The sequence below is a fragment of the Callithrix jacchus genome, chromosome 10 (assembly GCF_049354715.1).
Source record: "Callithrix jacchus isolate 240 chromosome 10, calJac240_pri, whole genome shotgun sequence".
NCBI classification, from domain to species: Eukaryota; Metazoa; Chordata; class Mammalia; order Primates; family Cebidae; genus Callithrix; species Callithrix jacchus.
The window spans coordinates 122,009,157-122,025,183 of record NC_133511.1 but is presented as its reverse complement, the minus strand read 5'-3'; the positions used below and the strand labels follow the sequence as shown (position 1 = coordinate 122,025,183).

At 44.3% G+C, this 16,027-nt stretch overlaps 1 protein-coding gene across 6 annotated transcripts in view; it reads left to right on the top strand.

The window, feature by feature from the left end:
- The window catches only part of MAJIN (membrane anchored junction protein), a 32,009-nt gene extending 17,886 nt beyond the window's left edge, over positions 1-14,123 (top strand). The window contains exons 7-12 of one of the 6 annotated variants that reach the window (XM_035263237.3): positions 759-790; positions 1,116-1,204; positions 2,413-2,476; positions 9,162-9,234; positions 10,506-10,611; positions 13,779-14,123. In XM_035263237.3, coding sequence (XP_035119128.1) covers positions 759-790; positions 1,116-1,204; positions 2,413-2,476; positions 9,162-9,234; positions 10,506-10,611; positions 13,779-13,827 — 413 coding nt within the window. In that variant the 3' untranslated portion in view covers positions 13,828-14,123. Of the gene's footprint in view, positions 1-758; positions 791-1,115; positions 1,288-2,412; positions 2,477-9,161; positions 9,235-10,505; positions 10,612-13,778 lie in introns of all 6 variants that reach the window. The other 5 variants (XM_035263239.3, XM_078341395.1, XM_054241045.2 and 2 more) reach the window with 5 other exon arrangements.
- The last annotated feature ends 1,904 nt before the right edge of the window (positions 14,124-16,027 follow it).

The following is a 16,027-nucleotide window of genomic DNA, read 5'->3' as shown; positions in this document are numbered from 1 at the left end:
AGTTCGAGACCAGCCTGGCCAATATGGCAAAACTCCATCTCTGCTAAAAATATAAAATGTAGCCTGGCATGGTGGCGCATGCCTGTAATGCCAGCTACTCAGGAGGCTGAGGCAAGATAATCCCTTGAATCTGGAAAGTAGAGGTTATATGGTGAGCCAAGATTGTACCACTGCACTTCCACCTGGGCAACAGAGCTAAAAACAGAAAAGTGGTGCAAAGGCCTTGCCTCAAAATATCTCTCCTTTTTATTTGTTACAGATAGCCGAAGTTCTGCTTTTTTTCTTATTTATTTATTTATTTATTTTTAAAGATGGGGTTTTACCACGATGGCCAGGTTGGTCTTGAACTCCTGACCTCAGGTGATCTACCCACCTCGGCCTCCCAAAGTGCTAGGATTATAGGCGTGAGCCACTGCGCCTGGCATGTCACGCTTTTTTTCTTTTGTAGTAAGGATCGTCCTCTTTTTAAACCCTTTCTAGCTTGTAGATTATAATCATTCTGAAACGGGAGTAAGACAGTTTGACGACACTATTTTTAGGGGAAATGGTACGAAGTAGAAGGGAGAAGGGCACATGAGAAGGCTTTGTCTAGGGTCAGTTCCAAGAAATAAATAGTAGCCAGAAATCCAGGTAAAATAGAGTCTTGGCAGGGTACAGTGGCTCATGCCTATAATTCAGCCTGGGCGACAGAGAGACCTTATCTCCAAATTTTTTTTAAAAAGTCTAATCTATTAAGACACTCACATTTCCTATTGTAGGGAAACCACTAAGTGACAGTCCTCTTGGGTTGGTAAGTTTGCCTTTTCTATACAAAATGAAAATTGCCTTCATCACCTTCTGTTGTCCAAAAAGCCCTCCTCTTGTCTCTTCCTCTTACTTTGCTTCTCACTTGCTGCCCAGGTCCAATCAGAACTGTAAATATAAGACCGTATTTTCCCCCTTGGCTAGATTTCTGAGATCATGTCTATAACAGAATGTCTATTCTTACTTGCAAAGCTGGTGTTAAAAGTTGCCTTTGGCAGTTTAAGGATGGGGAGCTCTCTTAACTATGCCTTCATGAACTGTGAACAGCTCTGCAGGAGGAGGAGTCACAGGCATCTGCTTCCTCTCTGAAGGTCCCAGCTGAGAAGAAAGCAGTAGGAGCTGTGATGAAACGAAAGCACGTGGATGCGCCCAGCTCCCCGAGCAGGCCAGAGCTAGACAGGTCAGTGGTGTGGGGAGACAGGCTCACGCCTGCATCCTCGTTAGGCTTTACCAGCTATCACTATTGGTTGATCCTGTCCTTCGGTGAGTCACTTTATTTTTTAGGACTTAATCAGTATCTGCCTATTCCAGTGGATGGACTGAGGAAAAGGAGCAAGTTAATATTTATAATATGATTTGAATACAGTCCCTTTGTCAGCAAAGTATGATTTTTCAAGATGAAGGCTGAGAGGAAATACAATCCGATTTAACTGAATTTAGGACATTCCATAATACTTACTATGCTAATATCATCAGAAGGCACAAGACTTATGAAGTCTCAGAATATTATGCAAAAACATAGGGAAACTCGAAAGAGTAAGAACAAATAAAATATAATTCTATTTTACCCAGTGAGCAGTTAGCTTTTGGAACCTTAAGAAGCAGTCCAGACTAAAATGTAAATGTTTGCAAGAGGGTCTGTATCAATCATGGGGTGGGGTGCTGTGATCTTAGGGGGAATGTTGTTGTTGTGGAGGCTACTTATGTTCTTTCAATTCTTTATCGCGGACAAAATGAGTCAGTAAGACAATTCAGTCTTTCTTATTAGCATGCTAGAAAGCTAAGAAGAATGCTGCTGGAATAATCCAAGGTGTGGTTTGTTCCCTAGCCCAAGATACTTCACCCTAGGCCCACAGAGAATAGCTATCCTTTTCCTGGAACTCTGTGGACCCCTAGACATACAGGAAAAGTAAGAGAGACCACTAGAAAGCTGACCCCATGCCCTCCAGATGTACATGGAGGTAAAGAAATAGGGAACTCCCTTCCAAGCCAGGTATGTGAGGGTACTTCCAAGCCAGGTATGTGAGGGTACTTGAAGGTATGAAGCTTTGCTCTGTTCCATTCGACTGAATTTTCCATAGAAATGAGGTCTCAGATTTTCCCTTTCTCTGGGTTTTGATGCACAATCAAGTATTTCAAAATCTGATACCTGCTGTCAGTCACATTTTCACTTTCTCAAACCCCAGATCCTTAAGGGTCTCAAACTGGGATTCTGCTGTGAATTAAAGCAGCACCCAAAGAAAATTTGGCCACCCAATTTATTCTGCCAGCCAGGAGTGGTATAAAAATAGCCAACATGCTGAAATATTCATTTGAGCCACATTTGCTTGAATGTAATGATATTGCCTCTGCCAACAACATTTCCTGCATATTTCCCCCCCACCTCAGGGTCAACACAGGGCCTTCCAGTCAAGGCTCCAGCAAAAAGAAGCCCCCTGTGGAAACCAGGAGAGTAAGTACCAAAATGGAGACTTAGAGGCTGTTAGCTGTTCCTGTTCTGTTACAAGTCAGGATTCCAGTTACCAGCACATCTTGGTTTTTTGTGCAAATTGAATTGACTGAATTCATTCTCGAGTTTCACTGTCTGCAGAATAACATTCAACTATTATGCCTTTGTTGCCACAACCCATCCCAAAGTGGCTGCATAATACAAGCATCGATGAATCCTTTTGTTAAAAAGTCCTCTCTGCACCAGGCATGGTGGTTTACGCCTGTAATCCCAGCACTTTGGCTAAGTGGAGCGGATTACCTGAAGTTAGGAGTTCAAGACCAGGCTGGCCATGCTGGTGAGAACCTGTCTCTACTAAAAATACAAAAAATTAGCTGGGCATGGTGGTGCACACCTGTAATCCCAGCTACTCGGGAGGCTGAGACAGGAGAATTGCTTGAACCTGGGAGGCGGAGGTTGCAGTGAGCCAAGATCGTGCCACAGCACTCCAGCCTGGACAACAGAATGAGACTCCATCTCAAAAAAAAAAAAAAAAAAAAAAGTCCTCTCTTAGCTTAAAAAGCTGCTTGTACTCAGCAGTTGAAATAAGAAAATATGTCTGTATAGAACTGAGGTGGGATCCTGTATAGAATTTTCCCTTTAGAAAACTTTTTGCCTTCATCTACACTGGAGTCTGAGTCTAGGAACATCTAGTTTTAGCAAATGAGCTAGGCATGTATCAGCACTGATAACTGGTAAGAGAAAACTTCTAGAGCAGTGAAGGGTTGGCCCCTGATGGGATTAGATTTCATTTATGGGGTCTGTTTCCCATTTAGATATTCATATATCTGCTACCCCTCCTCCATTTGAGGACTTCTTTTCTATGTAGTCTCTAAAATAGTGACCTTTGTTTTTTCCTCCCCACTTTAAATAGCTGTTAGCTGGTATCCATGCCTTAAAGATCCTTCCTTTTTTCTCTCTGTCTCTAAAGTAGCCCTGACCCTAAGTATCCAAACAAAGCTTACTTTCTTCACCTTCCCAGGACCCATACCATGATCTGTTATGGAGCAAACTTTTACATATATGTTCATTCAACAGATTTTCTTTCCTTTTCCTTCCTTCCTTCCTTCTCTCTCTTCTTCCTTCCTTCCTTCCCTTTCTTTCTTTTTCTTTCTCCTCCCTCCCTCTTTCTCTTTCTTCCTTTCTCCTTTATTTATTTCTTCTTTCTCCCCTTCCTTCTCTCTCTTTCTTTCCTTCCTTCCTTCTTTTCTTTTTCTGTCTCGCTCTGTCTTCAGGCTGGAGTGCAGTGGCATGACCTCAGCTCATCACAACCTCAACCTCTGCCTCCCAGGTTCAAGCAATTCTCCTGCTTCAGCCTCCTGAGTAGCTGGGACTACAGGGGTGCGCCACCAGGCCCAGCTAATTTTTTGTATTTTTACTAGAGACAGGGTTTCACCGTCTTAGCCAGGTTGGTCTCTATCTCCTGACCTTATGATCCACTTGCCTTGTGATCTACCTCCCAAAGTACTGGGGTTATAAGCATGAGCCACTGTGCCTGGCCTTTTTTTTTTTTTTTTTTTTTTAGAGTCATGCTCTGTTGCCCAGGCTGGAGTGCAGTGGTGTGATCTTGGCTCACTGCAACCTCCACCTCTCAGATTCAAGAGATCCTCTCATTTCAGCCTCTGGAGAAGTTGGGACTAGTAGTGTGTGTCTTCAGGCTGGAGTGCAGTGGCATGCTAATTTTTGTATTTTTTGTAGAGATGGGATTTTGCCATGTTGCCCAGGATGCAGTCAACAAATTTTCATTGAGTGTCTAAATGTGCCAAGTATCAGGGATACTTGGCAACAGCCCTAAAAACACCAACAGTGTATGGCTAGGCAGACAATTACTGACAGATGTACCATGTGCAGGGTCAGAAGGAAGCACAGGATAGAAAGAGAACATAAAGTGTCCAGGAAGGAAGGATTCCCAGAGTAGCTTACAGTACAGTGCTAAGAAATGTTACCGAAGAAGTCAGAATGGACTGGATCTTGAAAAGCCTTGAGACTATCTTCAAGATCATAGGAATTCTCTAAAATATTTTTAAGTAGAAAAATGAAGTTATTTTCATTTTTAAGGGATTGTTCTGTCTCCTGCTCAGAAGGCATTGTGTTAGGTGCTCAGGCACACACAAACATATGTAAACCCTGATTTCTTTTTCTAGGAGCTTGTAATTTAGTTGGGAGAGGAGTGTATCCTTGGGGATTTACACCTCTGCCTCTGTGACAAGGGCAGAGTCCAGGGCCCAGTTGTGCTGTGGCCAGCTGGCCCACTGAGTGATTTTGGGCAGATAGTCAACCCCTTCTATGCCTCCCATCCTTTAGGGTGGTAAGAAAAAAGAAATGAGAAAGTACATGAGGAGTACATGAAGCTCAGGAGAACAAAGACGCTTTATACAACCAAGATAATTACTATTAAAGGAACATTTTCCTCGCTCTCTACCCTGCGTACCTTCCTATTCTTAGTTTGACACATCATCTCTCTCAAGAACTGTACCCACAGCTTCTTACTCAACATAATTACCTTTTCAACCTGATTCTGGCTTTAGAAAAAAACTCTAGTAAAAGGAACATGTTTATTGATTTTGACTCAAAGCCCAAAGACATTTACCATCATGGACCCTGTTCCCAGGAAGATGATTTCTCCTAGATTAAAGTGATCACAGTGACTCTCAGTGTAAGTCACTTGAGCTGGAAAAATTGAATTTGCTCCTATGGTCCATTGCTTAATATGTTCTGCCCCCTTTACATGGAGTTAAGGGTGCAGGATTACAATCACTGTGCATGTGCGTGTCTGAACACATTGGGAGCCTGTGTAGAGAAAGCTTAGAAGAATACAACACGTATCTCTGTTTTATAAGAAGTGTTTTGCGGAGAATGGGAAGGAAGAGCAGAACCCCCTCTCCTTTGTTACTTCATGTCCCAGATCGAAAGATCCAGACTCTGGAAGGATAAAAATTGGGAGAGAGCAGATGAATGGCCCAGAAGTGAAACAGACTAACTTCACGTAGCATTTTGTTGTTGTTGTTGTTTTCCTGTATCTGCTTGAACTGCACTTCTAAACAGATCTGGCCCTGAACATACAAAGGACAGTCTTCCATCAGGTTTTCAGAGTATTATATTCAATGGAGATCCCAGATGTACCTTCAGTCTGAGTTCCAGCTATAATGCTTTTCCTCTCTTATGACTTTTTCTTGAGAAGACATCTCTCAAGATTTGGGGAGAGTACAAAAAACCTACACTGTCTTGTAAGGGCACTCTTCCCTGGTTCAGAGGTAGGCTGTACCTCTGTCCCAGGGCCTTTGCCCTCTTGTTCGTCCTATCAACTTTAATAGGTGCTTTCACTAGGGCCACTGTATGCAGCAGGATTAAAACCCCAAACCATAGTTTCGTTAAATTTGTAAGAATCCCTCAAGGCAGAAACCAGAGCTTGGCCTTCTAAATTCCATCTCCACTCTCTCTAGAAAAGGTAAGAATGGTCTCCTTCCTCCCCAGAGTTCCCTGTTGCTTTTATAGGAATATGACTTAGGTGGCTGCCCATGTGGTCTGGGATTTAAGCAGTTTGTGAATAGGCTCAGTTCAGAGATGTCTGCCATTCTAACCTGAAGCTTATTCTTAGGATGGGGGCAAGTCCTAGCTTTTCTTTTTGCTTTTTCTTTTCCTTTTTTTTTTTTTTTTTTCCCCTGAGACGGAGTTTCACTCTTGTTGCCAGGCTGGAGTGCAATGGCACAATGTCGGCTCACCGCAACCTCCGCCTCCCAGGTTCAAGCAATTCTCCTGCCTCAGCCTCCTGAGTAGCTGGGATTACAGGCATGTGCTACCACGCCCAGCTAATTTTGTATTTTTAGTAGAGATGGGGTTTCTCCTTGTTGGTCAGGCTGGTCTCAAACCCCTGACCTCTTGATCTGCCCATCTTGGCCTCCCAAAGTGCTGGGATTACAGGTGTGAGCTACCACGCCCGGCCTAATCCTAGCTTGTCTAGAGACTTGCCATTGCCTCTGCCTCCCAGAACCTACCTTTATAGTCTGCAGCCCTTTGCTCTAGAACTCTTCACCATGGGAGCTAAGCTGTGAGGATGCAAGGCTTAAGAATGATACAACAGATTGGGCCGGGCATGGTGGCTCACACCTATAATCCCAGCACTTTGTCTAAGGTGGGTGGATCACGAGGTCAGGAGTTCGAGACCAGCCTGACCAACATGGTGAAACCCCATCTCTACTAAAAATACAAAAATTAGCCGGGTGTGCTGGTACATGCCTGTAATCCCAGCTACTCAGGAAGCTGAGGCGGGAGACTTGCTTGAACCCGGGAGGGAGAGGTTGAGGTGAGCCAAGATCTCGCCATTGCACTCCAGCCCGGGCAACAAGAGCAAAACTCCATCCCAAAAAATAAAAAAAGAATGATACAATGGACTTAGGGGACTGGGAGGGAAGGGTGGGAAGGGGGTGAGGCATAAAAGATTACACATTGGGTATAGTATACACTGCTTGGGTGATGAGTGCACCAAAGTCTCAGAAATCACCACTAAAAAAAGTATTCATATAACCAGACACCTGCTCCCTAAAAACCTATTGAAATTAAAAAAAAATTTAATGGGAAAAAAATTCAGTAAACTGCATACCCAAAAGTAAAAAAAAAAAAAAGGAACTCTTCACCAGCAAAACAGCTCGAGGAGCTCCATCACTGCTGGGTGGGTAAAGCCCCTAGGTTCTGACTGGGTAAAGAGAGGAGTAGCCAGTGGCAGAGATTCCCAAAGAAAATAGAACCATATTTCTGACTATCAAGGTGTTTACTGGAAAAATGTGAGCCTGGAATCAGGTTATAAAATGTCCTCTTCAGAGTACAAAGAAATTTCTTTTGTTTGTTTGTTTTTGTTTTTCTATATAGAGACGAGGTCTCACTGTGTTGCCCAGGCTGGTCTCGAACTTCTGGGCTCAAGCGATCCTCCTGCCTTGGCCTCCCGAAGTGCTGGGATTACAGGCATGAGCCACCGTGCCTGGCCTTCAGAGTACAAAGAAATTTCTATAAAACAGCAGCACATGGAGAAATAGTAAGATTGTGCTGTATTGTGCTGGCTGCTAATGCCACAGTTGTGTTTTCACCATGCCTGGCTCTAACCATGCTGATCCTATTTATTTAATGGCACTGTGCCCTCATACATCATGTCCCTGTATGGTATGTATGGAATGCCTTGCTGTGACTGACCATCTCCTCACCTCTGTTATGACAAAATCCCACTCATCCATCAAGGTTCCATTCAAATATCACTTCTCCTGTGAAGCCTTCCTTGAGTAACACCACCTGCTCCATTAACATACTCCTCGGCAATCACAGCACTGTATATGGATTCGTTGGGTGGTCTTATCACACTTTTTTTGTTTGAGACAGAGTCGGCTGGGCGCAGCGGCTTACGCCTGTAATCCCAGCTCTTTGGGAGGCCGAGGCAGACGGATCACGAGGTCAAGAGATTGAGACCATCCTGGCCAACGTGGTGAAACCCCGTCTCTACTAAAAATACAAAAATTAGTCAGGCACGATGGCACGTGCCTGTAGTCCCAGCTACTCAGGAGGCTGAGGCAGAAGAATCGCCTGAACCTGGGAGCTGAAGGTTGCAGTGAGACGAGATTGCGCTGCTGCGCTCCAGCCTGGCTACAGAGCAAGACTCCGTCTAATAAAAAAAAAAAAAACCGGCCGGGCACGGTGGCTCACGCCTATAATCCCAGCACTTTGGGAGGCTGAGGAGGGTGGATCACTAGGTCAAGAGATTGAGACAATCCTGGAAAACATGGTGAAACCCCGTCTCTACTAAAAATACAAAACTTAGCTGAGCATGGTGGCACAGCCTGTAGTCCCAGCTACTCAGGAGGCTGAGGTAGGAGAATTGCTTGAACCCAGGAGGCGGAGGTTGTGGTGAGCCGAGATCGCGCCATTGCACTCCAGCCTGGGTAATAAGAGTGAAACTCTGTCTCAAAAAAATAAATAAATAAATAAAATAAAACCAGAGTCTCCCTCTGTCGTCTAAGCTGGAGTGCAATGGCACAACATTGGCTCACTGCAATTTCTGCCCCCCAGGTTCAAGTGATTCTCCTGCCTCAGCCTCCCAAGTAGCTGAGATTACAGGTGCCCACCACCATACCTGGCTGATTTTTTGGTATTTTTAGTAGAGACAGAGTTTCATCATGTTGGCTAGGATGGTCTCGAAGTGCTGACCTCAGGTGGGTGATCCGCCCATCTTGTCCTCTCAAAGTGCTGGGATTACAGGTGTCAGCCACCAAGCCTGACCATCACGCTGTCTTAAAATTGACTAAGTTTATGTCTATTTTGCCCCATAGATTATACATATCTCCAAGGTAAATTTAAGGTCCTCCTGATTTCTGAAACCTCAGTGTTCTGTCCTTGATCATAGTGGGCACTCAGTAATATGGGATGATAAGTTAAACCCAGCTTGATTTATTCTTGGCTCTTAAATCTTATTGCTTTAGTGGGACAGTGGTTAGGATGTTGAAATGAAAAAAGGACAGTCCTATGGAAAGAAATGTAGAACCTGTCTAGGCAGTCAGAAGCCAGGCCCCAGTGTTGATGTGAAACCAGTTCTCCGGCAAATAGCATTTAGATTGCCATGCAGTATAGGAGTAAAGTTTAAGACTTTTCTTGGTCTTCTTTCTATCAGAACAGGGAAAGAAAAACCCAACAAGGATTGCAGGAGACTCTGGCCTCTGATATCTCTGATGTCCAGAAACAAAGTAGGTTCTGGGAAATTTCCATTTATTCTCCTTTAATAATCACCCTTTGCCTCATAGTTCTCTGATGAGTAGAGCAGCACAGAGCTGAGTCTGGGCACACTCAGTAGGTAATGTGCCTTGCTCCCGTGGAGGTGCCTGTTAGCCATCCTCTGGTCTGGGGACCTGTCCTGAGTAATAGAAGCCCCTCAGCTCCCAAAAGGAGTGAAGGGAGGCAATGCATGTCCTTCTTCTGCTTCTGATAGTGAAGTTGTGCTCACCATTTCAAAACATTTCTGAGCGAGGTGATAAACTTTATAGAAAAGTTGGGAGGGGGCTGGGCGCAGTAGTTCACACCTGTAATTCCAGCACTTTGGGAGGTCGAGGCAGGTGGATCACTTGAGTCCAGGAGTTTGAGACCAGTCTGGCCAACATGCCAAAACCCCATCTCTACTAAAAATACAAAAAAAAAAAAATTAGCTGGACATGGTGGTGTATGCCTGTAATCCCAGCTACTCAGGAGGCTGAGGCAAAAGAATTGCTTGAACCCGGGGGGTGGGGGTGGGGGCGGGGTGGAGGTTGCAGTGAGCCAAGATAGCACCACTGCACTCCAGCCTGGGTGACAGAGCAAGACTTTGTCTCAAAAAAGAAAAGTTAGGAGGGTTTTGTTTTCCTTTTCTGCTGTTAGAGAATGATCTCTTCCATTTGGAGCATTAATGTTAATATTGAAGTTGCAGAGCCTGGGCACAGTGGCTCATGCCTGTAATCCCAGCACGTTGGGAGACCGAGGGGACAGATCACAAGGTCAGGAGATTGAGACCATCCTGGCTAACATGGCGAAACCCTGTCTCTACAAAAAAAAAAAAAAAAATTGAAGTTACAGATGGATGCTTTGCAAGGATTGGTAATGCATGTCAAGCTTTTGTCCTCTCTACTTGATGATCTTTTACCCAGCATGAGGATTCAATGTGGATTGCCATTATCATAGAAACAGGGATGTAAGCAAGTGAGTCCTTCAACAACTTGTCATTCTCTGTGAAGACATACCAGCCAGAGTGCATGGCTGGAACTTGAGCTGGGTAAATATCCCCAGAGCCTGAAAACACTCTTAAGGTCAGAATAGCATCTTACTGAACTGAGATGAAATTGGGAAGGTCAGAACAAACAATTTACCTGGCTTTAAAGAACTCTTGGTGTGAGGTTGCCTCTGGCTCATACTGGGTATTCTGCCTTCTACTCACATGAAACAAGCTATGGACAAACATCTTGTTCCTGCCTGATTATTTTCCTTACAGATTCTGAGTGGGGACACAGCCTGCCAGGGCCAGCTGTCCCACTGCTGCAGCACAACTCATCTCCACCTAAGGAGCAAGAAGGCAGTCGCTTCATTGAGTTTCTAAGGTAAGGCAGCTTTTGTCCAGCCATCAGACTCTGGCGATCCAGCTCAGAGCAGCTCATTGAGTCTTTCAGGGAAATTAGAATAGAAAAGAAAGCAGATTACTTACAGAGGCTTCTCAATTATGTCTAGGATAGATGATGGAAATGAGATTGAGAACAAAAGCCCCAATTGTGCATTAAAAAATATTATTATTATTATTATTTATTGCATTTTAGGTTTTGGGGTACATGTGAAGAACATGTAAGATTGTTGCATAGGTACACACATGGCAGTGTGGTTTGCTGCCTTCTTCCCCATCACCTATATCTGGTATTTCTCCCCATGTTTTCCTCCCCAACTCCCCACCCCCCGCTGTCTCTCCCCTGTTCTCCCCACCACAAACCCCAGTGTATGATGCTCCTCTCCCTGTGTCCATGTGTTCTCATTATTCAACACCCACCTATGAGTGAGAACATGTGGTGTTTGATTTTCTGTTCCTGTGTCAGTTTGCTGAGAATGATGGTTTCCAGGTTCATCCATGTCTCTACAAAGGACATGAACTCACCGTTTTTTATGACTGCATAGTATTCCATGGTGTATATGTGCCACATTTTCCCTGTCCAGTCTATCATCGATGGGCATTTGGGTTAGTTCCAAGTCTTTGCTATTGTAAACAGTGCTGCAATGAACATTCGTGTGCATGTGTCCTTATAATAGAACGATTTATAATTCTTTGGATATGTACCCAGTAATGGGATTGCTGGGTCAAATGGAATTTCTATTTCTAGGTCCTTGAGGAATCTCCACACTGTCTTCCACAATGGTTGAACTAATTTACACTCCCACCAACAGTGTAAAAGTGTTCCTATTTTACATCTGTTGTCTCCATATTTTTTAATGATTGCCATTCTAACTAGCTTGAGATGGTATCTCAATGTAGTTTTGATTTGTATTCCTCTAATGACCAGTGATGATGAGCATTTTTTCATATGTTTCTTGGCCTCATATATGTCTTCTTTTGTAAAGTGTCTGTTCATATCCTTTGCTCACTTTTGAATGGGCTTGTTTGTTTTTTCTTATAAATCTATTTTAGTTCTTTGTAGATTCTGGATATTAGCCCTTTGTCACATGGGTAGATTGAAAAAATTGTTGGTTGCCAATTAACTCTAATGACTGTTTCCTTTGCTGTGCAGAAGCTGTGGAGTTTGATTAGGTACCATTTGTCTATTTTGGCTTTTGTTGCCAATGCTTTTGGTGTTTTAGTCGTTCTTGCCTATGCCTATGTCCTGAATGGTTTTGCCTAGGTTTTCTTCTAAGGTTTTTATGGTGTTACATCTTACGTTTAAGTCTTTAATCCATCTGGAGTTAATTTTAGTGTAAGGTGTCAGGAAGGGGTCCAGTTTCTGCTTTCTGCACGTGGCTGGCCAGTTTTCCCAACACCACGTATTAAACAGGCAATCCTTTCCCCATTGTTTGTTTTTGTCAGGTTTGTCAAAGATCAGATGGTTGTAGATGTGTGGTGTTTCCTCTGAGGCCTCTGTTCTGTTCCATTGGTCTATATCTCTGTTTTGGTACCAGTACCATGCTGTTTTGATTACTGTAGCCTTGTAGTATAGTTTGAAGTCAGGTAGTGTGATGCCTCCAGCTTTGTTCTTTTTGATTAGAATTGACTTGGCTATGAGGGCTCTCTTTTGGTTCCTTATGAAGTTTAAGGTGTTTTTTTCCAGTTCTGTGAAGAAGGTCATTGGTAGCTTCATGGGGATAGCATTGAATCTGTAAATTACTTTGGGCAGTATGGCCATTTTCACAATACTGATTCTTCCTAACCATGAGCATGGAATGTTTGTCCATCTGTTTGTGTCCTCTCTTATTTCCTTGAGCAGTGGTTTGTAGTTCTCCTTGAAGAGGTCCTTTACGTTCCTCGTTAGTTGTATTCCTAGGTATTTTATTCTCTTTGTAGCAATTGTGAATGGCAGTTCATTCTTGATTTGGCTCTCTTTTAGTCTGTTATTGGTGTACAGGAATGCCTGTGATTTTGCACATTGATTTTGTATCCTGAGACTTTGCTGACGTTGCTTATCAGTTTCAGGAGATTTTGGGCTGAGACTAATTGTGCATTTAATAAAGATTGTGTCTTACTCATTTTTATACAACTCACCTCTATCTTGATGTATCCAGCATAAAGCCTAGCTCCATAAACATTAACTTGGACGGGGGGTCGTGGCTCATGCCTGTAATCCCCACACTTTGGGAGACTGAGGCAGGGGCATACCCTGAGATCAGAAGTTCAAGACCAGCCTGGCCAACATGGTGAAACTCCATCTCTACTAAAAATATAAAATTTGCCTGGCATTGGCCGGGTGTAGTGGTTCACACCTGTAATCTCAGCACTTTGGGAGGCCCAGGTGGGCAGATCATGAGGTCGGGAGTTCGAGACCAATCTGGCCAATATGCTGAAACCCGGTCTCTACTAAAGATACAAAAAAAAAAAAAAAAAAACCTAGCTGGGTATGGTAGCGCACACCTGTAATCCCAGCTACTCAGGAGGCTAAGGCAGGAGAATCGCTTTAACCCGGGAGGTGGAGGTTGCAGTAAGCTGAGATCGTGCTGTTATATTCCAGCCTGGGCAACAGGGCGAGACTCCATCTCAAAAACAAAAAAGAAAAAATTAGCCAGGAGTGGTGGCATGTGCCTGTAATACCAGCTACTAGGGGGTGCTGAGGCAGGAGAATTGCTTGAACCCAAGAGGCAGAGGTTGCAGTGAGCCGAGATCGTGCCACTGCACTCCAGCCTGGGCGACAAAGCGAGACTCGTCTCAAAACAAGCAAACAAACAAAAAACATTAACTTGAACAAAATCTATTCCTATTTTATTGAGCCATTCAGAAGATTTGGTTACCAAAACATTTCCATTCTCCCCTCTGAATCTAGGTTGTGTTTCCAGAGGATAGTTACAAATGTCTCTCTCTCTTTCTCTCTCTCAGCTATCCCGTTGCAATTCTGTTTCTTTATTTCCCCCTCCTGAGTGTAATCTAATTTGAGTACCTTTTCAAATGCTATTCCAGTCTTGAATTTCCATTCAATGGTTCCCCAGAGCAAAAATGCCCTAGCTAGTGAAGCACTAATGGGAAATGGGGAGAAGGGAAGGAGACCTCATAGAATCTTAGTCTACTCTGCTCTCATTCCTGCAGCTCTCTCTTCCCAATTCGATATTTCTTCAGGAAGAACAGCCACTCTTGAGCCTTCCAAATGCAGCGCTGGAAAGAGGATCATCTCTTGCAGTGACTCTTCCCGAGCCATTCGTCTTCCAACTCTATCCTTTTCTTATGACACTTCAGTTGTAGGGAATGAGGGCCCCGTACTGAGTCCTCTGTGGGTTTATCCTGTCCTTTACCCCTTTATAATAGATTTTGTTTCCCAATTTAAAACATAAAGAAAAGAATGGAACTTTCTAAAATGTTCATGTCCTGAGGGCCAGTTTAGGCCTTTTGTCTTCAGCACTTAGAATCCTAATGACAATAAATTATTTATGAAGAGTTATTGATTGAATTTAGTGGAAGAGAGTAAGAGAGAACAAATTCTTCCCTCAAGATACAGAGAAAATGCGTGAAACTTCCCTAGGTCTACCTGGTTACTGTTCACAGGATAACTTTAGGTATGTCAGTCTGTGCCAGCGGTTAGGGAACAGGGTCTTTCAAGACTCACTGTCCTGAGCCCTGCTCACCCAAGAGACCTCCTCAGTTCCAGTTTGGCCCCAAATGATAGCCTCTCCATAGACAAAATGTTTCCCACTTCTCTATCCCTCTAGCTGTTTGACAGTAATGCAGATTTCGTTATCAGATTAACTGGAAGTCAGTCCAGGTTGGCACCCCTAGAGAAGGCCTGGGCACCTGAGCTGCCTTTAACTAAAGGGCTGATCTGGAACAGACACTAGAGCCTTGTGTGGCTGTGGAGAACCAAAATGATCTATGGAAATGTAGGGAAACTCGTTTGAGCTCACAACAAAGAAGTCACTTTTTACCAGTTAGAGATGTCCAATATTAGAATGGGCTACCTTGTAAGGTAATGAGCCTTGTCACCCAAATGCTTTAAACAGAGGTGATCACACGCACAGGGTGCCCCTCATGAGTGAGAGAGTAGGGGCTGGACTGCTACAGAGGACCCGTCAAACCAGGATCCTGGACTTGAGGGGATGGGGGCTGATGAGGAAACCGTAGGGTGTGGAGATTTAAGGATTAGTGACATTGGTAACACTAATGCCTCTCAAATGATGTTTACAGCCTTTACTATTCCCAAAGATGGCCTGCTTTACAAAGCTGCTAAGAGGCATAGCTCCAAATCTGGAGCTGTGAATGCCCACCCTGACTGACTAGCTTACAGTGAAGCCTTGGGAAGTTGTTTTCCTCTGAGCTCTTATTTTCTCATCCAGAAAATGAGAGGGTAAGATTTGGCGAGTTATAAAATGCCTTCTGCTTCTACCTCTGGCAGTCTGTGTAACTGGTCCTGCTCTTTCTGAGCTGGACAGTGAGGCAGTGACCTTGAAGGGGGCTGCCCAGATCACCCACCACAGGCTTCCTTCAGCTCTCTACCCTGCCCCAACCCCTCTAGCCACTGCTGCCTAGGGGTCTTTTTCCAATTTGCCACATTCTTGCTCCAAGTTTAGCACCATGGATGGATAGCAGATTTGGGTTTGAAATCAGCCCTGACATTAACTAGCTGGGTGACTTTTAGTGACTTTCCTTCTTTGAGCCTTAGTTGCCTCATCTATAAAACCAGAGCTGGACAAATCAATCAGCTTTGCTGGTGTTGATGACTTCAGGCCCTTTCAGGAGTCAGGTCCCTGTTATTCCAGGGCTAGAGGGGCACTCCAGCTCAGAACGTAACTCTGTAGCACAGGATGCAAAGCATCCACCTGACACCGTGGCCATGCAGCTCTGAAACAGACAGCAACCCTCAACCCCCCTGGCTCTGCTACCAAGCACATCTCAGGAGACATCCACTGGTATAATTTCCCTTGTCCCTAAGAAGGGGTTAGGGTCCCTAAGAAGGAGTTCCCCAGTCTCTTTCCTTTGCAGTTAGAAAAAGTCAAGCAAGGCTGAGTTTAGTGGTTTTAAAGTTAGGGGTGTGGCCAGGCACAGTGGCTCATGCCTGTAATCCCAGCACTTTGGGAGGCCTAGGCAGGCAGATCGCTTGAGCTTAGCAGTTCAAGACCATCCTAGGCAACATGGCGAAACCCCATCTCTACAAAAAAATACAAAGGTTAGATGGTCATAGTGGTGCGCCTGTGGTCCCAGCTACTCAGGAGGCTGAGGTGGGAGAATGGCTTGAGCCTGGGAGGCTGAGAGGCAGAGGTTGCAGTGAGCTGTGATAACGCCACACACTCCAGCCTGGGCGACAGACCCAGACTCTCTCAAAATAATAGTAATAAATGACAGTAAAG